This window comes from Peromyscus eremicus, chromosome 5 (genome assembly GCF_949786415.1).
Source record: "Peromyscus eremicus chromosome 5, PerEre_H2_v1, whole genome shotgun sequence".
Taxonomy (NCBI): domain Eukaryota; kingdom Metazoa; phylum Chordata; class Mammalia; order Rodentia; family Cricetidae; genus Peromyscus; species Peromyscus eremicus.
The window spans coordinates 75635429-75662089 of NC_081420.1; the positions used below are offsets into that span (position 1 = coordinate 75635429).

Here is a 26661-nt window from a genome sequence, read left to right on the forward strand (position 1 = left end):
TTCAAATATGTAATTTAGTATTGACTGGAAAAGAAAAAGGGGATGATCAAATGATTATTAGTAATCTACTTTGTATGTTTATATGGTGACAATGGAGACAGTGACCTCTGGGTTGTGACAGATCTGGGTTCAAATCAGTGGCTTATTGTTTGGCTTTTTTTTTTTTTTCATTTCCTTGAGCCTTTAAAATAAAGATTACATCCAACCTATTGTGAGGTCTTAATAAAGAAAGGATGGAAAGCTGCAGCAGAGTGGCCATCACACCACACACCTGATTAATGGTTTAGTTTGTTTGGTTGCTTTAGCTGTTATCCCTCTTTTTCTATCAAATTCCAGGTTTGGGGTTTCAGCAAAGACTAAGGAGGAAGTTACTAGGGATACTAAATCTCGAGGAGGCTCAAGCGGTTGCATCTGGAGGTCAAGTCAAGGCTGGCAACCAAACTTGGAGGCAGTACAGAAACAAAACCCTGAGGCTAGGCAAAGCAGGCAAGAGGTGAGGGGAGTGGCATGCTATTTTTTTCTATGAGCCACAAGGCACAGAGTTCATTGAGTAGAGACACATCAAAAAGACTTGTAGCATCTTAAAGTTAAAAAGGATGTTTGATAACCCTGGACTTCCTAATTGGAAACTGAGGTTTAGGAACAAAAATAGCTTGTCTGAGGTTCCACAGCTTGATTCAGGGATGGGTGGGGGTGGTAATTAGGACAAGACTTGACTTTCTTGATAGTTGACCCATTAGTTTTTCTTCTATGCAACTCTGTCTCTCCTTTGTGCAGATAAAGAGGAGAGACTAGTTAGGACACTGAATATCTAACACATTGCTACTAGTCACTCCAAAGGATACACACCAGAGAACTCAGAAAACTTGTGTTCTTCATTTCTACTTAGGACTTGCTCCCCTCTCATTCCTATTTCATGACTTAGTGTTCAGAGCTTAAATTCTGTATATCTCAAGGTAACTGATTTTCCTGTTGGCCTGACGTGTAGACGAAATCTAAGACATGTAGTCTGTCCCAGCTTATTTGACAATGGGTGCCTAGGATTATGCTTGGCTTTCTAATGGGACTAGATATCATCCCAAGCAGGAGGCAGCTTCATGCACATCTCATGAATAGAGCAGGCTCTGTTTTTTTTTTTTTTTTCAGGCTCTGTTTTAACAACTACGAAGAGTGATACTTCTAAGTGCCCACTCTGTGGTCAGTAAAATGCAGGGTGAGGTATATAAATTAGCTCCATTAATCTCCATATTGCTTATAGAGTGAGACTTACTATATTTTACAGTTATAGAGAAGGGTGCTGGTGTCATACAATGCACCTAAGATTATAAAATTAAGAGATAGAACTGAATTACAAACCCAGCTTTCAAGCTTTCTAAAACTTAAGGGGTAGAGATCAGAGTATTTGTCCCATTTATTCTAAAGATCTTTATAGCAAATTCTCTCTTTTTGCTATACTAAGATTATTCAGTTTTACAGCATGAAAGATGACATCTTTTCTTATACCTATGTCATAATTTCTTTTCTGTATAGAAGGTACTATGCCCGGGAAAGGAAAGATAAATATTCCTTCTACATGTTAGCTTATTTTTTATAGAAGGACAGTGTAATTAGTCTTTATTATAGTCTATTTCTACCTATAATCTATTTCTATGAACACACTAGAAACTTCTCTTAAAAATTAATCATGGTATCATCTATGTATGGTAGTGACACTTGCAATCTTATCTACTAAGGAAACTGAGGTGGGTCAATCCTGATTTTAAGGCCACAGTAAGTAACATGGTCTTCAAAAAAAAAAAAAAAAAAAAAAAAAGATAAACTCTTCCTACCTGCCACAGTCTACAGGTCTCTCTTTCGCCACATCCAACTTCTCCATCCAGCTAGATATCCCACATTCTTCTCCAGGGTCTAGCCTGGTGAGTCTCCTTGACTCACCCAAGCCATACAGCTACGCCAACCTGCTAGATCTAGACTGTGTCCCACTTTGTCTGGCTACCCCTGCCTGCAATACAACCAATCTCTGGGTTTCCTCCCTACCCGCCACCAACCCACAGGTCCTTCCCATACCATGTCTAACCCCCTACACAGCTAGATTGAGCACAGCCTTCTCCAAGGTCTAGTCTGGTGGGTCTGCCTAACTATTTCCTCCACAACCTATCAGATTTAGCCTGGATCACACATCCAGTGTTCAGACCTAGTCTGGCCACCCTGCCTGTGTCACAACCAATCTCTAGGCTTTTGCCAGGACCTACCCTGCCAACCCTACACCCAAAGGCACCTTGCCACATCCAACGTTTCTACCCAGTAAGATCTACCTCACACTAAAGGCTTGGACGGTAGGGCATATCCTGTCTATCAGCCCAGTACCCTCTGTCCACCTGACTTCATTCCTCCCAAGCTATTTCCAACCTTTAAGCCCAATTTGCCTGTACATCTCTTCTTTTGCTCTAACCTACTCTGTCCATATCAGACTTAGAACAAAAGAAATCCATATGCCCAGATCTCATGGCAAAAATACCAACAACGTGAAAGATCAAGCTAATATCTTCTCTGTAAAACCCACCAGTCATGTAGAAATGTGTGCCAAGGAGAATTACCTAAAGGAAGCTCAGTACACTAAATTTAAAATAACAGTCATAAACTTCATTAAAGAATTAAATGAATTTAAGACATAAAGAAACAACTCGATGAAATTAAGGAGAAAGAACTTAGGGAGAATAAGTGTCTGAGGCATGGCCAAGGAACCACAAATACAAGGCTGACAGAAATGATGAAGACAATGCAAGACTTGAGAACAGAATTCAATAAGAAGATAGAAACACTGAGGAGGACTCAAGCTGAAATGAAGATGGAATTGAAAAACCCAATTACTCAACTAGAAAACTCAAAGGAAAGCCTTACAAATAGCATAAACCAAGCAGAAGATAGATAGAACTCAATGCTAAAGTAGAGGGTCTAGACCAAATAGAAAGTAGTATGAAAAATTTAAAAAAACAAGAACATACAGAAAATGTGGGAAAATAGGAAAAAAAATAAGCCTTCAAACTATAAGCTTAGATGAGAAAGAAGAATCTCAAGTCAATGGTATAGACCAGATATTCAACAAGATCACAGAAAACTCACCTACACTAAAGAAAGACATACAAGAAAACATACAAGAACCATATAGAAAACCAAATGGACAAGATGAGAAAAGAAAATCTCCATGGCATATCATAGCTAAAACACTAAGTATACATTTAAAAAAAAGGATGTGTATGGAAAGCTGCAGGAGAAAAAAATACATGTCACATATAAAGCAAAGCCCATCAGAATAACAGCTAATTTTTTAATGGAAACTTTGGAAGCCAGAAGAGCCTTGTACAATGCATTCCAAGTCTTAAGAGACAAGGACTAGACTAATATACCCAGCAAAACTATCTGCCATAACTGAAGGAGAAAGAAAAACTTTCCATGATATAAACAGTCTAAAAATTTTTTTTTTTTTTGATTTTTCGAGACAGGGTTTCTCTGTGTAGCTTTGCGCCTTTTCTGGAACTCACTTGGTAGCCCAGGCTGGCCTCGAACTCACAGAGATCCGCCTGGCTCTGCCTCCCGAGTGCTGGGATTAAAGGCGTGCGCCACCACCGCCCAGCCCTAAAATTTTTTATTCAACAAACTGAACCTAAAGAAAGTAACAGAAAAAATATTTTAGACTGAAGAGAATGCCAAAGGACTATGGAAAGAAATATGAAGCCATAATTTGTAAAACACAAAATACCACTGAGAACATTAAAAACGTCACCAAAAAGAAAAAAATCAACAACATGAAGAAGGCAATTAACAAATGCATTTCAACTTTAAATATCAATGTCCTTAATTCTCCAATCAAAAGACATAGGAAGATTCAAGAAACAAAATCCATCTGTTGTCTAAAAAAAACGTATTTTAGCTTTAAAGATAGGCAAAGCTTTCTAGTAAAAAGATGGACAAAAATACTACAATCAAATAGGACCAGTGTGGTAGTTTGAAGGAAAATAGCCCCCCAAAGGGAGTGGCACTATTAGGAGGTGTGATCTTGGTGGAGGAAGTGTGTCACTCTGGGGATAGGCTTTGAGGTCTTTTTCTCAAGCTTCACTCAGTGTGACAGCCAGTTGACTTCTGTTGTCTGCAAGATGTAGCACTCTCAGCCCCAGCATCACGTCTGCCTGCATGCTGCCATGTTCCCCTTCATGATCATAATGGACTGAACCTCTGAATACTCCAATTAAATGTTTTCTTTATAAAAGTTGCTGTGGTCATGGTGCCTCTCCACAGCAATAAAAACCCTAACAAAGACAACCAGGAAGAAAGCAGGCATCTCTATCCCAATATCTGACAAAATAGTCTTCAAACAATTCATTGTAATCAATAGAACAGTTAACCAAGAAGATATTACTATCCTAAATATATATACACCAAACTCTGGTGCACCCAATGTCATAAAAAATGTGCTACTGAATTTAAAGACACAGATTAACATCAAACCATTAATACTAATTGATTTCAATACCCCACTTTCTCCAACAGGTCATCTGGACAAAAAAAAAAAAAAATCAGCATTAATTGATATCATGCATACAATGGACCTAACACATATTCACAGAGTATTCCACTCCAAAGAACCTACATTCTACTCAAGAGCACACAAAATCTTTTCTAAAATAGACCACATTCTGGGGCACAAACAAATCTTTACAAATTCAAAAGACTGAAATAACTTGTTTTACCCTATCTGAATACAACGCAACAAAAGTTAAACTCTGTGTTACAGATCCAGGGGTAGGGGAGGAGGGGAAAGTTATCCTGGTGGTTGGGAGCCAAGGAATACCACAAAGTCACACCACACAACAAACCTAACATCAGAGGTTTATTGGGAAAGACACAAGAGGGTGGCTGCCTCTGCTCAAGAGAGAAGCAGCAAAGAACTGAGTGGGAAGTAGGCTTTATACAGGGTTTCTTGGGGGCAGAACTTTCCAAGGCAGCCTGGAATTGGTGGTGTTTAGTGGCCGTATCTTGGGCTTTTTACTCTGTAGGGCCGAGCTTGGCCACTTGTATCTTGAGGAGCTGGGTCTGGTCATTATGGCCATAAGAGTATTCTGTGGGGTTTGAGGAGGGGAAGAGGGGAAGGGCAGTGGAGCCTGGTGGCTGGAGGTCCTTAGGGGCAAGGTCTGACCCCTGGCTTACATTCCCCCCTTTTTTGTTTACTGTTGATAGACAATCAGGAGTCAGGAAGGGGCAGGGACAATGTTATCATTAGACGACTTCCTGCTGAATGGGAGCACTGAAGTCCTTAGGGCAAGCTTGGTCTTCACTGTCAGGATATAATCAGGAGCTGCAGGCCTCTGGCTCCATAGCTAGGGCCAGTAATCTTGTAATAGCTACTGATGAAAAGTTTAATTAGAAATCTTTTGGATCTGTTGTTGAAGAAATCTAGACAAGAGGTTTAAAAGGTAGGGTAGGTTTAAGAAAAGAAGGGGGAATTAAGAAGGGTAATATCCAATTTCATATTGGTCTTTCAATGAGCCACTGGCTGGAAGCATTGAGCTAGCTGTTTCTTACATTTTGGAGATCCACCTGGAGCTGTTAGATCCTATCTTTTACTATACTTCACTAGTAGACATAAAAGCAACATTCTTCCTTGAGGAAGAGACAAAGACCACCCTCTCTGCTGTTAGTAAATCTAATACTCATGGATTTTGTAGCACTATGGCGGTCAGTGAGTCTATCTGGCCCGGGAGGGTTAAGGATGGTCTGAGCCACCCGTTGGAGATCCTGTATGAACTTAAAGGGAAATTGATGGTAAACAGCTTGAGAACCAATCAGTCCTGACATTCTAGTGGTGACTCCCGCAGTTATACCCAGGAATTCAGGAAAGAGTAGGACCTGAACTGCTCATTTGTCATGCTGTGTCACTATAAACTCTATGATGGGAACTGTCCAGGGTTCTTCTACAGGTACCATCCCTAATTTTGGGAAAAGGAATACAGGTCCCTGACCACCAAGCTAGTAGGCAGCAATAAACTTTAGTGCTGCAGATGACCAAGGCATTGTGAGTGCTCGGACAAAAGGGCTCGGTAGCAGTGCTCAGGGTCAAAATACTATTACAGATCAAGGGATCCAGTGTGTTGTGGATCCAGCCCATAGAGTGTGTCGCTGAGGAGTTAAAACAGCTACAGTTTGACTTAAAGTAGTCTATGATACCGAAGAGAGAGATATGGAAAAGATAAGGGGTGGTAGTGGTATTTGGCTTAGAGCATTTAACTAGCAGCGAGGTGAGAGTGTCTAACAAGCCAATAAGCAGGCCACAAATGGTGGTCATGAGTTTGACCCAGGAGGGACACATAACCAACATTCTCCAAAGTGGTCAGGCAGAGTAGTATTCAATAGGTGACATGGTTAAGGTCTGAAACAAGAGATGGTGTGACAGGCAGGTGGGATCAACATCATGTGAGAGAGGTAATGTTAGGGATGTAAGGACCTTTGAGGAGCATTGGCAACTTCTTCCACTGTGTCTATGCCTAGGGTAGAGAGTGGGGTATGTGCTCTCTGTATTTTGATTGTGCCTAATGGGAGGCTGTGATAAATGCTATAGTAAAGTTTACCAATAACCCGTCTGCCATCTGGGGTGCCATGGATCCTTAATTTGGATATTAAAAAAACCCAACCCATTCTGTAAATAAGGTAGAATGCCTTCCGAAATATGCCTCATGTCTCCTATAGGACCAATAAAGGTAGCCTCCATAATTCTCTGGCCAGTGTTGACAGTAATCTTTAGTTTGATTATAGAAAAAGCTAGCCCAGGAGACAGGCGTTTCTAGAAGTGGATTTAGGTGTTATAGGGATAAGTATCTCCTTTTAGAAACCTGCTGGTGAGCACTCTCCAGACACCACCATACCAGTGGTCTGATTGAACCACTGAGTATAGGTTTCCTGAACCCTTGAAATCTTAATATAACAATAACAAAGAGGGGGAAAGAAATCTGAAACACTTTTCATTACCTTAAATCACTTATACCTTCAGAACATTCATTTACATGCCTTAAAACACTTTCTTAGACCTTCAGAACTTTCTTAAGCTTTTGCATCCTCAGACTTTATACACTTTCTTAGACTTTCATTGCAACTGTGCTGAATTTTCACCGGTAGCCTTTCCTAGTGTCTCTTTGGGAACTTCAGTCGTGCTACACAGTGCCAAGCCTCAGTTGCTCTCCATGACCCATTCAAGTCTCTTTAAAACTAACTACCTAGGTGACGCTTATATTACAAAGTCTGGCTATCAGCACAAGGTACATCCTTGTATATGAGTACATAGAGGTGCAGCTCTAATACCTTTTAAACAAGCATTGTTTTGTAAATCCTATCATAAGCCCTGTTTTTATGATTTTTCAGGAATTATCATAAAGTAAAAGAGAAACAGGCATGGGGGTAAGTCCAGATGAAGAAGAGATGAATACCCTTATTTATAGAGAATTGAATCAGCCTTTGAAAGCCCACTGTAGAGCAGTTTCCTGACCTTATTAGGACAGGCTGTTAGTTAAAGGTGGAGATCTCTTGATGATAAACATTCATATGGAAGAGCTACTTCAGACAAGTATAGATAGGAAGAAACAGAGGACAGAGCAAGTTTAGATATAAAGGATTTCAAATCATTTGTTTGTGCAGTGGCAGAAGTTGCCACCATTGAAAACTGAGCATGCCACTTTTGGCCACTGAACTATACTGAGGCAAAGATGTTTGCAGTAATAGAGAGAGGCTTTAATAAAATCTGAGTCCAAGGAGGAAGAGAGGGAAAGTTGCAAATCGAACTCTGCTGGAGAGAGTTTCTATAAGCTCCAAGTTAGAGAGACAAGCTCCAAGCTGAGAGACGAGATAAGCCTAGGAGGACATAGAGATGTTGTGAGACTTTCAGGACAGAGCCGAGAAACAGGAGGGACAAGGTGGTAGAGACCCAGAAGGGCTTCAGGAAACTCCTAGGGGAGGAGGCAAGGAAACAGGAGGGTTCCAGTAGAGGGAGATGGGCAAGTGTCTTATTAACTAGAGAGTTGCCCACATGGGGGGCCCTGGAGGGTATAGCAGGTTCCAGAAGCCAGAGAGAGGACACTTACCAAGTAGGGGAGGAGAGATGGATGGTTAGAGCGGGTAGAGGGAAGAAGCAGCTGAAGGGGTAGGCTCTAGAATTTGGAACCAATTATCATGAGTGTCAGAAGTTGGTAGAAACATGATTTGTACACACCTTAAGAGAGTCAAATCAGCAACGTGAGTCAGTTTGAAATGTTGAGATACTGACATGGTTGAAAGGTAAGTATGACACCATCTACCAATGCTACCTGCAGAGAGAGAGAGAGAACTTAGGAAGGGAGTTGTGCTTGAGACACTTGTGTGTTAGGAGATGAGATAGGTGGTGAAAACAGAAGACAGTAGTGGGTGACCTGAAGGTTAACACTTTTTATTCACACATGAGAAGTTCAGATGCAGCCGGAATATGCAGGCAAGGTGCCCATCCTTGGACAGTATGGTTTAGTTTCTTCAATAGATATGCAACAGGAGCAAAGGAAGGTCCCAGTTGGTGACCCAGGAATCAGAGCACATATGCCTCCTTTTCTCTACCATAGAGAGAGAGAAGGAGCAAGTTAAGTCCAGAAGACAGTGCTGGAGCCTGGAGGAGGCCTTGTTGAAGCTTACAAAAGGGCTTGGTAATAGCTGCAAGCGGGGTTCATGTGAGGGGCCAAGGGCCACCGCATATAAGGGGTGGGTGAGATAAGAGAAAGAGGGAATCCAAAAGTCTAAGAAGCCATCCATCCCTAGGAAAGACAGAATTTTGTCCTTGGTGGTGGGGACTGAAAGTGATTGGATTAGGTATTTCCTGTCTGGGGCAATGGCCTTGTGAGTTGGGAGTGATAGCTAATTCCAGATAAGTTACTTGAGGAGCAGGCAATCAGACCTTAAAAGGTGAAAGCCTATATCCCTGGCTGGACAGAAAGTTTAACAAGGTAGAGGTGTCTGCCTGGCTAATTTGTGGGTACAGACTACCAAGGAGAAGTGCTGTAGATATCGTTCTGTATAAATAAAACACTGATTGGCCAGTGGCCAGGCAGGAAGTATAGGCGGGACAAGGAGAGAGGAGAATTCTGGGAAGTGGAAGGCTGAGTCAGGGAGACACTGCCAGCCGCCGCCATGACAAGCAGCATGTGAAGATGCTGGTAAGCCACGAGCCACATGGCAAGGTATAGATTTATAGAAATGGATTAATTTAAGATATAAGAACAGTTAGCAAGAAGCCTGCCATGGCCATACAGTTTGTAAGCAATATAAGTCTCTGTGTTTACTTGGTCGGGTCTGAGCGGCTGTGGGACTGGCGGGTGACAGAGATTTGTCCTGACTGTGGGCCAGGTAGGAAAACTCTAGCCACAGAGAAGATCATCTATGTCTTGTATATGCTTGGATTTAGGAAGAGACAATGTTAAGTCTGGCCAAATAGATGTGGGCTGTCCTGGAACTTCTGGAGTAGGACGGTCCAAGTGAGTTGGGTAGAAAAGTGAATGTCTGGTTCAGTCCAAGTAAGGCAAAGATATTTTATGACTGGCTGTCCAGAAGAATAGAAAAGAAGGTGCCCATGAGGTCTAGGACAGAGAAATGAGAGGTCTCTGAGGGGTGGTGAAGATGAGAGTACAGAGGTTAGGTCCTATGGAGTAAAGGGGAACCACTGCCAAGTTCATAAGTCATAGATCCTGAACCAAGCTGTATGTTCCATTGGGATTTTTAACTGTGCACATGGAGATATTAAAGGGGGAAGAAGTGGGGTGCAGATTCTTTCTTAGGAGGTCAGAGATAAGAGGCTTAAGTACCCTGAGGCTTTGGAGAGAGAGTGGGTTTTGAGCATGGGTGATATAATTGGTAGGGTTTTGTAGTTGAATGATGAGAGGGGGATGATGTCTGGCTATGGAGGGGTTCTGGGTGTCCCATACCAGAGGATCCACTTGGGCAGCTGTTAAGGTGAAAGGTATGACAGATTTTGTGGCTTGGAGGAGCGGGTGGAGAGGAATAGCTGATGAGCCTGGGGTCAGGTGAAGCAAATAGAGGGGAGTGAAGGAAATAGAGGCTCCTACTTTAGCCAGGAGGTCCCAACCAGCAAGGGGATAGGACAGGTCCAGTACCCCTAGGAAGGGATGGGTAAGGGGGACACCCCTAAAGATACAACTAAGTTGGTAAGGCTGTCCCCATACCCTGACATTAAGGGAACAAGGAGAGGTGAGTCCCCAAAATTCCATCAGGACTGAGTAGGTGGCCCTGGCCCAGTATCCAAAAGGAAGGAAATGGATCACCCTGATACTATGATAACCCATGGCTCCCTGTTGGAGATTGTGGTGGTCGGGCCAAGGGAGCCCTTCTCCTTAGTTGTCTATGGCCAGACCTAGGAGGTTGGCTGGGGGGCAATCTGTGCTTCATGTCCTCACACTAGAGGGACACAGGGGCAGCTAACAGCCCAATGCCTCCCTTGATGTCACCTTGGACATGTCAAAGTGATTTAAGGAGCGCTCAGGCAAGCTTACTGACCCTCCTGACCACACTGAGGCATGGATCTGGAGGTCCTTGGGTTTTAGAAGGCAAGGGAGCCTAGGCAGTTGCTATGGCCAGCTGAAAGGCCTTAGCTAGCAGCAGGTATTTTTGTTTGGGGGCCTTTTTCATCTCTCCCATGGTACACCGTGAAGGCCACTACTAAGACTTTTGCCTGTGGAGTTAGGGGGTTCCTCTCTAGATTTTTAGGTTGGGCCCTAATGTCAGAGAATCTGGGAGAAGGAGTGCTTTAAGGACAGGTTTACGGAGATAAGCCAGGAGGCAACTTGTCTGGATTTCATCTGCATGTGCTCTAGCCTGGTCCCAGACTCTCCTGTGTTCCTCAGGGAGAAGGTTGTTGGTGAGAATCTTATAAATGCCATGGAAAGCAAGGTTGTAAGATTGGGTAATATATTGGAATTCTTTAATAAAGGTGTAAGAATTAGCAGTATAGGATCCCAATCCTTTTATATTTGAAAGTGTTTGCTTAGTGTGTGTAGGGGGAGCGGGTAACAGGGGTTCCATAGTGAAGCAGGAGTGAGTAGCAGGAGGACTAAAGGCTGAAAAGTGGGAACATGAGAGGATCGATTTGGGAGGCTCATTTCTGAGGGACAAAGGGAGACTAAAGAGGCCTGAGACTGTGGGTGGAGGCTAATACGGGGGAGGCTCCTTAGCATGATCGCAAATAGTGGGGGAGTCATCTGGTCTGGGCTTCACAGCGAGGAGTTGTTTCTTTCTTGGTTGGTTTATACCATGTAGTCACTTTTAATCAGGAAGGGAGAGAAGGCACATGGCAAAATCCATCTTTTCCATCCCTAGCAAAGATGGTCATCAGCTACGGGGCTGTCTGTCCCGATGAGGGCAGCAGCTAAGATGGTGGCACGCCACATGTGTCCTCTAAGATCACCTATGCACAGATTTTAACTGTCAACCCTGGGTGACAGTTTTAAGTTACACCTTTTGTACAGATTTTACAGATTTTTAACCATACCCAATATGCCTACGAATCTTGAGGTACAGAGAATTTACACAATAGTCTTGCAAATCTTGAGATAAGATTTATATCTTAGCAAAAGTTTTAGACAGTTAAAACTAAAACCAAGAGAATATGAGATGACTATATGAGCAATAGTCCCCGTTGGGAATAGTCTGTCCCTTTATTTTGTTTTTCTTTCCTTTCTATGTTATAGTCAGGTGGCTTGCCTGATATGGGACAGAGATTTTAGAGAAAACCTTTTAACAAGCATACCTGGGCCTAGAGGAAGGGGAAACCATACCTTAACTCCAGAGCCAGCTTTAATTGAAGTTGGACAGCATAAAATAACAGTCTAATGCCACTCATACCTAAAAGACAACTGAATTCCTATAAAACTGAATCCAGCAAGCTGAGAGAAGGTTCAGAGACAGGAAATTTTTGAGCCCTGGCTACAGACAGAGGATGATGCAAGAGGGAGCCGAGAGATGCACTAGCCAGTGAGGAGCGTGTGCAGGGTGTGTACAGCACGTTGTTGCAACTGGCCTACTCCTTTGCTTTCTCCACCCCCTTGCTAGGTCCTGCTCTGGACTCCCACTTTGCAACAAACTTACAGATCCATCAGCTGTAATTTAAAAGACAGACATGTATGCAGTGTGTGTTTATATGTGTGTGTGTGTGTGTGTGTGTGTGTGTGTGTGTGTGTGTGTGTGTGTTGGGGGGTAAGACCAGTCAAAAATAAATGGCTTAGAGCAGAGAAAAGAGAAAGCTTGAACCTCTTGCAGTATTTGCAAAGGTCCTGAATAGTATTGGGATCTAGGGTGCCATAAGGCAGCATTTGGACTGATTATCTAAGGGGTATTGAGGCCAAATTTGATTGCAAAGGCAAACAAGTTTAGGGCCCTTCAGGTTGGGCACCAGGTGTAGAGGCTTGAGGTTTTCTAAATGGTATCCCAGGGGGAAGGACAGCATACAGAAGGCATGGTTCCCATGCATGAGAGAGAGGGCAAGAGAAAAAATATCACTGCAGCCTGTAGTCATGGGCATACCCAGGACTCAGGGAGGACCAAACGAGTTCCAAGCTTTTTAGAGGGAGGGCTGTCACCTCACTCAAGGTGGGTCAGGGCTAACAGCCTGAAGAGGTGACTCAGCACTTGGTACCAGGGCTTTCAATAAGCCTGAAGGCTTGCCAGAAGGCAATGAAAACCTGAGCTCTGGAATGAGGCCTCAATCACAGGAAAGGGTTGGAGAATGGAGTCACAAAAGCCATGAGGGCCTAGAGAAACTGTGGGATTATGGACAGCTTCAAAGGGAAGGTGGGAGAAGGGGGCAGGGAAGGGGTACAATAGCCCAGTTTGGCCTAAGCAAACTTCAGGACTGCAGCTCTAAGGATGGGGCAATGGGATCAGGCAAAATGGGCCAGCCACAACCTTAAAGATCATGGCTGGGGTACCTCCATTTCCAAGAGTACCAGAGGGGTGTGGGACCTTCAACAGTCACTTCCTTGGACTCAGGGAAGCATTTACACTGACCAAAGAGGAAACTTACCAAATTGCTGCTGGTGGATGGGATGCTGAGCAATCAGTGAGCCAAAATGAGTCTGTTGTGGGTGGACTAGAGAGGAGGGATAGGATCCCAGTGAGGCTCAGACCTTTTGGGGAGCACAAGTACCAGGAGAACCTATCTGAGTCACAGCACCAAATGCAAGTGTTACAGCTCTGGGGGGAAAGGTATCCTGGCAGTCAGGAGCCAAGGAATACCACAAAGTCACGCTGTACAACAAACTTTACAAAACAGATTTATTGGGAAAGACACAGGAGGGTGGTGCCTCTGCTAGAGCAAGAAGCAGCAGGGAACTGAGCAGGAGGCAGGTTTTATATAGAATTTCTTGGGGACAGAACTTTCCAGGGTGGCCTGGGTCTGTGTTGTCTGATCTTGGGGCAAGCTCAGGAATTGGTGGGGCTTTGTGACCTGATCTTGGGCTTTTCACTCTGTAGAGTACAGCTTGCTTGTCCATGTTTTGAGGGGTTGGGTCTGGCTGTTATGGCCATTATAGGGTTCTGTGGGTGGAGCCTGACAGTTGGAGGTCCTCAGTTGCAGGGTCTGGCTACCTAATTCCCTCAAGGGGCTTACAAATACATCTGTAGCAAATACACAAACTCATGGAGAGTAAACAGTTCATTACTGAATGATGAGTGGGTCAAAGAAATCAAGAAAGAAATAAAAATGTTCTGGAGCTAAATGAAAATGAAAACACAAAACAACAAAACCACCGAAAGCAGTCCTATGAGGGAAATTTATAGCTCTAAGTGCTTACATTAAAAAAAAAAAAAGATAGCACAAATAAATGGTGTGATGGTGCAACTCAAAAATTTGAAAAAGCAAGAACAAACTAAACCAAACCCAGTGGACAGCAAGAAAATAATAAAACAAAGAAAATAATACAAAGAATCAATGAATCTCAAATCTGGTTCTTTGTGAGGATAAACAAGATGGACAGATCCTTGGCCCAACTAAGCAATAAAGAAAAAAAAAAGGGTAGGGTGGGAGTGGGGTAGGGCTAGAACCAGAATGAACAGGGAAACATTACAACAGACATCAAAGATATTCAGAATATTATAGGGGAATACTTTAAAAACCTGTACCCCATTAAGCTGAAAAATCTAAAAGAAATGGATGAACTTACAGATTCAGCAAACCCACCATAATTAAACCAAGAAGTTAACAACCTAAACATACCCATTACAAATGAGGAGATTGAAATAGTAATAAAAAGCTGTCCAGCCATAAGAAGTCCAGGACTAGATAGATTCACAGCAGAACTCTACCAGACTTTCAAGGAAGACCTATAGCTAGTCCTTCTTAAACCATTAAGAAAACAAAACAAAACGAACAAAAAGCAGAAACAGGAGTATTCCCAAACTCCTTCTACATAGCCAGTATCACTCTAAAAACAACAACAACAACAACAACAAAAACAGGCAAAAACACAACCTAAAATGAAAACAACAATGTCAATGGTGAATATAGACTCAAAAATGCTCAATAAAGTACTTACAAATACAGACATATAAGAAAGATTATACACCATGACTAAGTTGGTTTTATCCATGAAATGCAGGGATATTTCAACCTATACGAGTCTATAAATGTAATAAACTAAATAAATGTACTTAAAGACAAAAATCACATGATTATCTTAATAGACTCAGAAAAACAGCAAGGATGTCTGAGGAATAAGAAATCATATAAGTCATAAGGAATCATACTATTGACTGTTTACTTAAAAAACCTATAATAATGTAATTCTTTCTATAAACATACATATGAAGTTTTAATGAACTTTACTCATCTGGGCTGACAATGCTCCCTCCAAGAGCCAAAGACCACCTAACAAAAACCCAATACCATACATGAGATGCACTTATTTTTGATAAGTTAGCCAGCACTGTCCAAGAGATTCCTTAAATAAACAGCCTATTGCTATTGCCCTTGGTTGCCACCCCTAGAGGTAGAAGGTAATTCCAGATTGTTGAAGACACCATGCATTCAGAAACAGGACCCAGAGACCTCTGAGCTGGAACTGACCTGAATGCTTCTTCCCTGAGGACTAGCTTTCACGGCATCAGAAGGTACCACACAAGTTTCCACAGGAGGGAAGCAAGCAACAGTGCTTCACAGCTATGACACTAAGAACCACATCAATGTCCAGCATGTTACAATAACCCTATGGGTGCAGTAGTGGCGTGCAGACCTTGGTAGTAACCAACAGCTCTCAAATTGCTCAACAAGACGGAAACCACGCCTGTTACTGGAAACCTAGCAAACTACTCAGTGCTAGTAAAATCATAGATATTGGAAGAGAACTTACAACCACTACTTTACTAAACCAGTATAATCCCTAGTAACAATCTAAACATTTGTCTTAATACTCAAAGTAAATGTAGTTTTCACTCATCAAGGAAACTTTAGATAGACAAAGCCTACTACAGAAAACTGCAGCCAATCAAAATGCAAGAGTTGTGGAGCCCAGTTCCAATGGATACATCTACAAAACATTCCTGCACCCAAGGTTCAGGGAACATTGTAGAAGAATTGTAGAACACTGTATAAGAAGAAGGGGTAAAAAGATGTAAGAACCAAAGTATAAGGCAGTTTGCTGTGAGACTGTGTCTGCTAGTGATTGTCAGAAGCTATGCCCATAAAGTCTCATCAACATGGCCATGCAAATATGAGCTAAACAAGGACAACAGCAATAGACATGCCAAGTGGGAGAAATAGTCTTCCCCATGGAAAAGCAGACCAATTATCCAATACCAAACTGTCAGCCCTCAATTTGCACATACACATAATATCATACAGACTGAGATTGTATTTAGGAATATATACATATATGCATGTAATGACAATTAATGAAAAAAAGAGGCCATGAATTTGAAAGAGTTCAAGGAGGGGTATATAGAAGACGTTAGAGGGAAGAAAGGGAAGGGGGAAAAATATGTAATTATTTTATACTCTCAAAAATAAAAAGTAATTTAAAAATTATGGTATATATATTTTCATAGGTTTCATAATGGGAAATTAATTTTTCTTATGGATTTTATTTTGAATGGTATGAGATAAAACAGGTAAATATATAAGCAAACATCATCTCTCTACATATGTGTGTCCTTATATATATGAATGTAAATATGTATGAGGCATGAATGCAATACTTATTAAGATACCTGGGTCATTCTGCCAGTGAAGCAACATCCACAATCCCAGTGACATCTATTACCTCCAGCTAACTGGCAGTGGTGGGCTGGCCTCTCAGTTCTGCATGGAATGAGTTGGCTTGCTCTAGGGGCCTTTCAGCCTAGGAAAGGAGACAGATCCTTATAATGTCCTGACAACCTGGGAATCCATATTTACTAGATTAATTTATCAAAGGCAATGAACTTTTATATGTAATTGGAGGTTTTGCTTTTAATTCTAGGAAATATGCCACCTCATGACTAGAAGGTGGAGGCATAAATATATCAACTAAAATTGCTATAGTATAATGTGTACAGTGGCATCTTCTGCAGCATGGCTTGTATTACCTTGATCTTTTGGTGGTACTGATGAAGAATTCCGCATTATGATGTATGTGACTTGAACAGTAACTTTCCTAAAATATTCAAGAACAAAGAATTAGAGAATTGTTGAGATATTATGTTAATACACAGTAAAATATGAATTATAAGAGCTTTTGAAAAATGTTTTCCTTATTTATAACTAAATGAGTATTAAGAAATGGGCTTAAGCTACTAATCGTTGCATGTATTTTCTGTTCATTTTTCTATGATAGGATTTTGCCAAATATACTGGACTGGACTGGACTTGGGGAAGGATGCTATGATGTGGTATGAGGGCCTACCTACACTTCTGCTGTCACAGTCAAATAGAAGTAAGCCAAGTGCAGAGTTTCTGAAAATGCCCTGCCTGATAACTGTACTTCACACATATTGTTTAAACAATAATTACTAAAATAAATTATAAGTGCTGACAACTAAAATACTAAAACAAGCACTAAAATATAAATCATAAGCTGCAAGAGCAACGTAAGTCTAATACAGTCACTTGATAGAATATAGTCTCACCAATGTAAAAAGAATATGAAACCTATGGAGGAGCATAAGAAATGCTGATACAATCAAACTAAAAGACAGATGTCAATATTATAGGCATATAGGAACGCACATGGTGGCAAATTAGCATATGTGTCTGCACTGTGCTTGGTCATGGAATTATAAGTTTTCCTTTTTAGGTTAGCAAATTTCCAAGTTGTCTATACATTGACCAGCAACTCAGTATTCATGAGGCTTGGTACTGGAAACCTCTCAGAGATCAGAAGTCAGGATTCTGGTATGCTATTTGCACATAATCCATACACATTCTCTTGTATGCTTTAAATAATTTCTAGATTACTCCACTACTTGGGTACAATGTAAATGATACATAAATAGATACCGGTAATATGGGTGTATCCAACCTGAGGCCTAGCTACGAATGTGGTCAAACATATCTGTAGATAAAAGAGTCATGTCACAACATCCAAGGGGTGGACATGCTGCTTGTTTAGGGAATAATAAAATAAAAAAGTCACTACATGTTCTGTATAGATGCAGCTTTAATTAATTATAGGCAACTAATTCATCTGTTTATTTGAGACAAATTTTTACTTTGTAGCCCTGTCTGGCCTAGAACTCACAGAAATGCCTCTGCCTCGGTCTCCCAAGTATGAACAACATGCTCAGCTATAAACACAGCTTAAAAACTATTTTTGAAGCAAGGCATGGAAGTACATGCCTGTAAATGCTAGCACTTGAGGCTGGAAGCAGGAGGATGAGAAATTCAAAGCCAGCCCGGGCTACATGACAGCTTGTCTAAAAAAACCTGGAATGTAAAACATGTTATTATTGTTATTTTGAGACAGGGTCTCACTATGCAGCTGTGGCTTACAACTTTTTTTTTTTAAAGTGTAAAGTTTCATCAGTCTTGAACTCAGTGGTTTTTGTTGTTGATATTACTTAGAAAAACATCTGCACCTAAAAGCTTATAAAAATATTGGGCATTATTTTTCCAAAGATCTTAATTGTCACAGTCACATTTCTATTTTACATCCTCAAAATTAGAATTTTGGCCCATGTGGTGCTACATGCATTTAATTCCAGCACTTAGAAGGCAGAGGCAGGCATATCTCTGTAAGTTCAACACCAGCCTGGTCTACATATTAAGTTCTAGATAAAAAATAAGGATGGAACAGATAATCAAATCTTTCAAAGACACCAGAAATTAGTTCATAAAAACAGATCCTAACTGTAGCCAAATTTCTAGGCGGTCTCATTAAATAAAAAACACGGAGCCAAATATAGGGGTGAAAGCCTTAGAGATCAGGGAAATAGTGAGAGCCACCAACCAACCTTACCTCACCAGCTCTGCAACTTCCAAAATGCCACGACTTCATGTCTACCCAGGCTTTTATTGCCTTGCTGTTCTGCCCTCTCATTGGCTCCTTAGGCCAGCTACCTCACTCCCTTGTCACTGCCTGTCTGTATAGACCTCCAGATCTCTATGGTTGGTACTGGGATTAAAGATGTGTGTCACTATGCTTGGCTCTGTTCCCTAGTATGGCCTTGAACACACAGTGACCCTGCCTGCCAAGTGATTGGATTAAGGGCATGTGCTACCACTGCCTGACTTTTGTGTTTACTTAAAATGGCTTGCTATTTTCTCTGATCTCCAGGCAAACATTATTTATTAACATACAAATAAAATACCACCACATTTCAGCACAAATAAAATATCACATTTCCCCTTTTTTTGTCTAATAAAAAAGCTATAACTAACATAAGAAAAACTATATACAATATGTACAATAACTATATACAATATATACAAGCAATAAATACATCAACAATGTCTAGTCCATTTGCATTTGACAAATTCGGAGAAAATATTCCATTATTTATCGTATTTTTGTAAGTCCAAAATATACCTAATTCACTTTTTATCCTAACTTGTATTACCAACAGAAAACTATCTTATGATGTCTTTCAAACTTATACAATTAACACCTCTTAGTTTCTTTTCTGAATTTCTTAACAAGGAAAATTGTTACTACAACTATCTAATCTTTAACTCCATCAGAGACCCAAGAAGGAAATAATGTTACCTAGTAAAACAGGAAGTGCAAACAAGCGACTTCCAAAAAAATGTGAGTTGACAGAAACAGCCAGCTGCCTGGACAGTCACCCGAGGTTCCTCTACTTAGACTTTCCTGGACAATGAGACACATATGCTCCTGGCAGGATAGATTTACTTCAGAGAGGAGGATGGGCATCAAAGACACTCCATATGGAGTTTGTCTTCTTTTTGGCAAAAATAGCCATTTGGGCAAGAAACTGTTTTTGCCTGGACTGCTTGACAAAATGTTGTATCAACTGAACATGCAGGACTCATAGGAAGGTGACCACCGAACTTTGCAAGGTGAGATGGTTTTTCAGGTTCCTGCTTTGTAGAAGAAACTGCCAGAAATTCTACAGGACACAGAGAGAAGAGACTGAGAGACTCTAGGCCTATATGGCTGAAGATGGATGCCCCAAAGTTGCAGAGGAACTGTGGATGACTGTCCAGGCAGGTAGCTGTCTCTGTCATTCTAGATTTTTGGAAGTTGCTCACAAAGCTCTTCCCTGTTTACTTTGGTAATATTATATCCTTCTGAGGTCTTTGATATAGTTGAAGACTAGACAGTTATAATTATGATCTTCCCTCGGTATGATAAGAGATAAATTAGATATGAAACTTTAGACTCACAAATACAGGATAGATAAAATATTTTCTTTAATTTTGCCAAATACAAATAGACTAGATACTATAACTGTAATTCTTGCCTGATAACTGTTTTGTTATATATAATTTTACTATGTTAAAGTTAAAACTTTCCTTTTTAATTAAACAAAAAAGGGGAAATGCTGTGGGATAATGCTTTTGTACACTGGTTTAATAAAACGGTGATTGGCCAGTAGCCCGGCAGGAAGTATAGGCAGGGTAAGCAGACAAGGAGAATTCTGGGAAGAGAAAGGCTGAGTCAGGAGACACTAGCCTGCTGTCCAGGGAGCAGCATGTAATGGCACACAGGTAAAGCCACGGAACACGTGGCAACATATAGATTAACAAAAATGGGCTGAGTTTAAGTGTAAGAGCTAGTCAGTGGTAGGCCTGAGCTAATGGCCAAGCAGTTTTAATTAATATAAGCCTCTATATGTTTACTTGAGGGATGCAAGTGGGAGAGATATGTCCAGACCGCCGGCAGGCTGGGACACAAGATATCTTCCAACTACACCTAATGAGGCTGGAGAGACAGCTCAGAGGTTTAGAGCACTGTTTGGTCTCCAAGAGGGTTTGGGCTGGATTCCCAGCACCTGTGTGGCAGCTCACCGCCATCTGTAACTCCAGTTCCAGAGGATCGGATGCCCTTTTCTGGCCTCCACAGGCACCAGACATATGAGTGGTATGCAGACATACCACAGGCAAAACACCCATACACATAAAATAAAAACAAGTAAATCTTTAAAACAAAACCAAAAAACTGATCCCAAAGAGATAGGAAACCACAGCAGTGAGTTGGATAATTATGATGCAAGAGGCAGGGTCCTGAGTCTGGAGGAAAGAGAGTCTCCATTGTGTTTCTCTTTACTTATAATTATTGAGCATGCAAAAAGGTATAAAATATGATCCATAATAAAGAAAATGAGGAAAAGCGACCCAGGTGTTAGAAATAATGGATAAGAATATGGGGTATCTATTCATGTTAATTAACTCGTATTAGGCATGTTGGAAGAAGAGATACTTGGAAGAAGAGATACTACCCAAAATGAAACTGAGAAGAGGAGTTAAATCAAAGCAAAACACAGAAAATGCAAGTATCATAAGCTGAGCTGTACGACAAATTAGAAGTTCAAAACAATAGCTGGAGAGAAGAGAGATGGAAAGACAGGAATGTTTATTTAAGAAATAATAGCCCAAACACTATGATAAAACTGTAGACACATAGATCCAAACATGTAAAAGCCTACAATACACAAAACATAAAGATTATAGCAAAGACTATGATTGACCAACCTGCCCAAAACAAGTGAAAAGAAGAAAAAGTAGAGATCATGTATTACATATAGAGGAACAATGTATTAAGGATGACAGGAGATACCTTATTAGAAATAATACAAGTAAGAAAACAGAAAGCTATTTGTCTCTGTGCTTTATCCGACCTTGGTCTCAACAATTCTCGCTCATATAAACCCTCCTCATTCTTGCTAATTGGACTCCCAGAGATCCACCTGGGGCCTAGTCATGGATCTCTGCATCCAGATCCCTCAGTAGTTGGATGAGGTTTCTAGCACGACAATTAGGGTGTTTGGCCACCCCATCACCAGAGTAGGTCAATTCGGACTGTCTCTCGACCATTGCCAGCAGTCTGTTGTGGGGGTATCTTTGTGGATTTCTGTGGGCCTCTCTAGCACTTTGTTTCTTCCTATTCTCATGTGGTCTTCATTTACCATGGTCTCCTATTCCTTGTTCTCCCTCTCTGTTGTTGATCCAGCTGGGATCTCCCACTCACCCAAGCTCTCTTTCCCTCGACCCTCGCCCTTCACTACCCCCACTCATGTCCAGGCTGTTCATGTAGATCTCATTCCATTTCTCTGTCATTGGGCGATCCCTGTGTCTTTCTTGGGGTCCTGTTTTCCAGGTAGCCTGCCTGGAAACACATGAAATATGAACCAATGGCTGAGGGGTCACCAACTGGATCAGGCCCTCTGAGTGGGTGAGACAGTTGATTGGCCTGATCTGTTTGGGAGGCATCCAGGCAGTGGCACCGGGTCCTGTGCTCATTGCATGAGTCAGCTGTTTGAAACCTGGGGCCTATGCAGGGTCCCTTGGCTCGGCCTGGGAGGAGGGGACTGGACCTACCTGGACTGAGTCCACCAGGTTGATCTCAGTCTGTGGGGAAGGCTTTGCCCTGGAGGAGATTGGAATGGGGGGCGGGCTGGGGGGAAGGTGTGGGGGGGCGGGAGGGGGGAGAACAAGGGAATCTGTGCCTGTATGTAGAACTTAATTGTATTGCAAAATAAAGTTTTTTTTTAAAAAAAAAGAAAAGAAAACAGAAAGCATGAAGAAGGCAGGGAGAAACATCCCTCTGATCTAAAATACTATGTCCCACAAAGAAACACTAGGCTTAGACAGCTTCCTAAAGATTACAAGTCCTTAAGGAAGAAATGACTTCAACCATACACACATTCATCTAGAAAATTGCAAAGATGGGTTTGAGCAATCGCTCAGAAGGTAGAGTGCCTGCTGTGCAAGCATGAAGACCCAAGTTTGGATCCCAGCATCCATGTTAAAACTTGGCATGATGGTGCACGCCTGTGATCATAGCATTGGTGGCAAAGACTAGAGCTTGCTGGCCAGCTAGTATAACAGAATCCTATACTAGGTCAAGTGAGCTCCAGGCCAAGTGAGAGGCTCCGTCTTGTGGTGGTATTGTGTTCCCCAAAATATTGTGTACCTTAATAAACTTATCTGGGGTCAGAGAACAGAAAAGCCACAAGATACTTAGGCTAGAAAATGTTAGCACACGCCTTTAATCCTAGCATTCCAGATACAGAAATCCCTCTGGATCTCTGTGAGTTCAAGGCCGCATTGGAAACAGCCAGGCATGGTGACTCATGCCTTTAATCCCAGAAAGCAGCTTTTAATCCCAGGGAGTGGTGGTAGAAAGCAGAAAGGTTTATAAGGCGTGAGGACCAGAAACTGAGAAGCATTTGGCTGGTTAGGCATTTGGCTGGTTAAGCATTTGGCTGGTTAAGCATTCAGGATTTCGAGCAGCAATTCAGCTGAGAGCCATTGGGATGAGGACACAGAAGCTTCCAGTCTGAGGAAACAAGACCAGCTGAGAAGTTGGCCAGGTGAGGTTAGCTGTGGCTTGTTCTGTCTCTCTGATCTACCAGCACTGACCCCAATAACTGGCCTCGGGTTTGATCCTATTAATAAAAACTTTTAAGATTCATGCTACACCATCTCAAAAAATAAGGTTGAGAAGCAACGAGAAAGACATCTGATGTCAACCTCTAGCCTCTACATACACATACACATGCATGTGTACCTGTGCACACAAACACACATACATACACAAAGGAAACTGAAAAGAATGAATTTCTCACTATTTAAGAAGTGAGTAATATCTAGACATCAAAGCTAGACAAAGCCTTTATGAGAAAAGAAACTAAAGACCAATATCCTGGCATGAGCACACATGTAAAAGTTACAAGCAAAATTTCAGCTAATCAAATCCAACAATATGATACAACATTGTAACCAGGCAGGGTATCCTTACCAATACACATTTGGTTTAACATTCAAAATGAATTTCATTCACATATTAATCAACTAAAAAAGAAAACTATGTGATCATTTCAAAAGGTACAGAAAATATATTTGATATGGTCTAAATCCATGCCTGCTAAGAGCGTTAAGAAAATGAAGAACAGAAAGGACAGTCACTTTGGTAAAGAGCTAAATCATGAAAAGCTGCCTGCTTGCACTCTAAGTTCACAGCTAAGAAAAGGATATCCATCCTTAGCACTATTCCCCAGAGCTGCTGCAGACAGCCACTTCAGCAATGACAGACCAGTGGACACTCATGTGCAAAAACAACAATGAAAAACTTTGAGCCATCTCACAAAATTTAGTATGTACCACATACTCAAGCATAAAACTTAAAAACCATAAAATTCCTAAATGAAAAACTATGATATATTTATTCACTAATTCATTTATTATTTTCCCAACCCTAACCATAAAGCCTTAACCTTAGGAAACACTATTATCTTTGGTCAGGCAAATTTATCAGAGTAAGAATGTCAATTGAGGCATATTCCATAGAATATCAAACTAAAAGGATAGAATTCCCTCAAACTAAAAAGACACAGAGTATGAAAAGATAAGCCACACAACAGAGGCAATATTTATAAATAATAAATATAATAAATAGTATTCAAAATAAAAATCCCTCTTAGCAATGAGCAAACAACCCAATTTACAAAATCTGAATGTATATGTCACTAGAAAAGATACACAGCTTACAAATAAGGACAGGAAAGATGTTGGACATCATTAGTTACAAACCAAAACCATAATGCAAGGACACCATGCATCTATCAGAAGCGATATGGTGAATATGGACAAGGATATAGGAGAAAGGGAGAGAAAAATAGAGCATACATGAGCATATAGGCAAAACCAGAATACATACCATGTGAATCTACTTGTGTAAGATTTTAGAAAATGCAAACTGGAGGGATAGGAAACCGATGGCTGCCTGAGACAGGGAAGACAAGGATCTTGGAAAGAAGGCTAGGTGTGCATGAAGAAAATATATCCACCTAAGGGGATGAAAGAGGTGTTCACCAGATATGCTTCTGGGATATGCACACTTCAAAACTAATCATACTTCATTCTACACATGTGCACCTTACTGTGATTCAACTGTAGCTTCATAGTCTTTTTAAAGACTTTATGGACATGGATATCACTTATTTACACTCATGCCTTTTCATAAAGCAAGCTGATGAGAACATATTCAACTATGAAATTATTAATACTTTGTTCTTAAAAGAAGATGTTAAAATAAAGTAGGAATCACTGGAAAAAATGTTATATCTTATTAAGAAATCAAAGAAATACAACATGAAAACTACCTTTGTTTGCTTCTGAGTTGTGAAAAATACAGAAACAGCTGGATGTGAGGGGAAGGTTGCCCAGGTGCTGCTGGTGTCATAGGCACTTGCTGTGTGTTGTGCACAGCACTCCTGGAAGCTTAGAGGGATTACTCCTCAGGGCTACACCTTCTCTCCACTTTAGGAATTACTCTCAGCATCATCATGGCATCCAACATCACTGTCATAAACATCATTGTCTTGAAACCAACTCAGTTCTGTACAACGAAATTAGACATTGAAAAGAATGACACTATTTTAAAGGCTGTTTCTTAAAAACTACTTAAACATAAAAAGTGATTAAGATATTTTTGCTTAAAAAGGTTGAGTATGGAGCAATGTCATTCATTTTTTTAATATATACATAAGAAAAACTACACTTTAATACTTTCTTTTTGTATGTACATTTGTTTCACTAATGAACAACTACTACCTTTGAAATCAGAAGAAAACACAAGTTACTGTTTTAGAACAACATATTAGAAAAAGAGGACCATTTTCAACAGTGCTTGGTTGCTTATGCTTTTATTTTGTATGGAAAACACTGTTATACTAGTGGGGTACCATGTGGCCCTTCCATACATGCACTCGTAGTGAAATCTTTCAATTAGGTGAACCATGCCTCCTCAACCACTCATCACTTCTCACTGGTGTAATGAGTCAACATCCTTCCATCAAGCACTGTGGGATGGATAGGCATTAATAACTTATTTGCAGTCACCCACTCAGTGATTTCACACTCTATGGTGGTATTTTATTTGTACTGAAATGTGATTTTAATTGTATGTTAATAAAGTTGCCCGGGGGTTAGAGCTATTAGAGCCATAGCAACAGCATGGCGGTGGTGGCGCACGCCTTTAATGCCAGCACTTGGTAGACAGAGCTAGGTAGATCTCTGTGTGTAAAAGGATACAGCCAGCATTGGAGACACACGCCTTTAATCTCAATCCCAACCATAGAAGACCTGGAAGTCTCTACAGACAGGCAGTGACGAGGCAGTCATGTGTTTGGGTTTACAACCAATGAGAAGACAGAACAGAAAGACTATAAAGACAAACACACTCTCTTGGCTGAAGCAGGAAGGGTAAGGCTCTTAGTTCTGACCTCTTGGCTTTCTTCTCTGAATCGGCTCTGTGTTTCTTATTTAATAAGATGGTTGGTTACATCTACAACACTCAAGCATCTTACTCCAATCTAACTCTAACTCAGTATCCATCTCTCATCTCCACTAGACTTTTCTTAATGCCTAGTAACCACCATCTACTTTCAAGTTATGTTCCACATGAGTGAGACTGTTAGTATTAATCTTTATTTAACATATTATCAGGATCCATCCACATTGCTACAACTGTCAGGGTAGCATTCTTTTTTAGATGGTTCACTCATGTTTTATGATGTGCCTGAACATTTTCTTTATTCATCTATCACTGCCTGACACTTAGGCTGCTTACTTATTCTGGCTGTATGACAGTGCTCAATAAACATGGCAGTATAGAAGTTTCTTCAACATACTGGCTTTATTTCTTTTGGATAAATGCCCAGGAGTGGGCCTACTGGATCATATAATAGTTCTATTTCTAAACTCTGGGTCCTTCACAGTGTTTCCCACAATGGCCATATTAATTTACATCCCCATTAACTGTGCAAAGGTTTCCTTTCCTTTCATGCTGTTGTCAACACTCACAATCCTTTGTCTTTTAGAGAAGGAAGCTGTTCTTATTGGGGTGTTGTGATGTCTGACTGTGGATTCATTGATTTACATTCCTTAGGTGGTTAATGATATTAAACATGTTTTTCAGAATCTATTCACCATTT

The 26661-nt window shown here is 41.0% G+C and overlaps 1 protein-coding gene across 5 annotated transcripts in view; it reads right to left on the reverse strand.

The window, feature by feature from the left end:
* The window catches only part of Znf438 (zinc finger protein 438), a 157617-nt gene that overhangs the window by 21777 nt on the left and 109179 nt on the right, over positions 1 to 26661 (reverse strand). For 2 of the 5 annotated variants that reach the window (XM_059263729.1, XM_059263728.1), the window contains 2 exons: positions 24829 to 25064; positions 16633 to 16700 (listed from right to left, as the gene is read on the reverse strand). In XM_059263729.1, the coding sequence (XP_059119712.1) occupies positions 16633 to 16700; positions 24829 to 24908 (148 nt within the window). In that variant the 5' untranslated portion in view covers positions 24909 to 25064. Of the gene's footprint in view, positions 1 to 16275; positions 16407 to 16632; positions 16701 to 24828; positions 25065 to 26661 lie in introns of those variants that run through there. The other 3 variants (XM_059263732.1, XM_059263730.1, XM_059263733.1) reach the window with 3 other exon arrangements.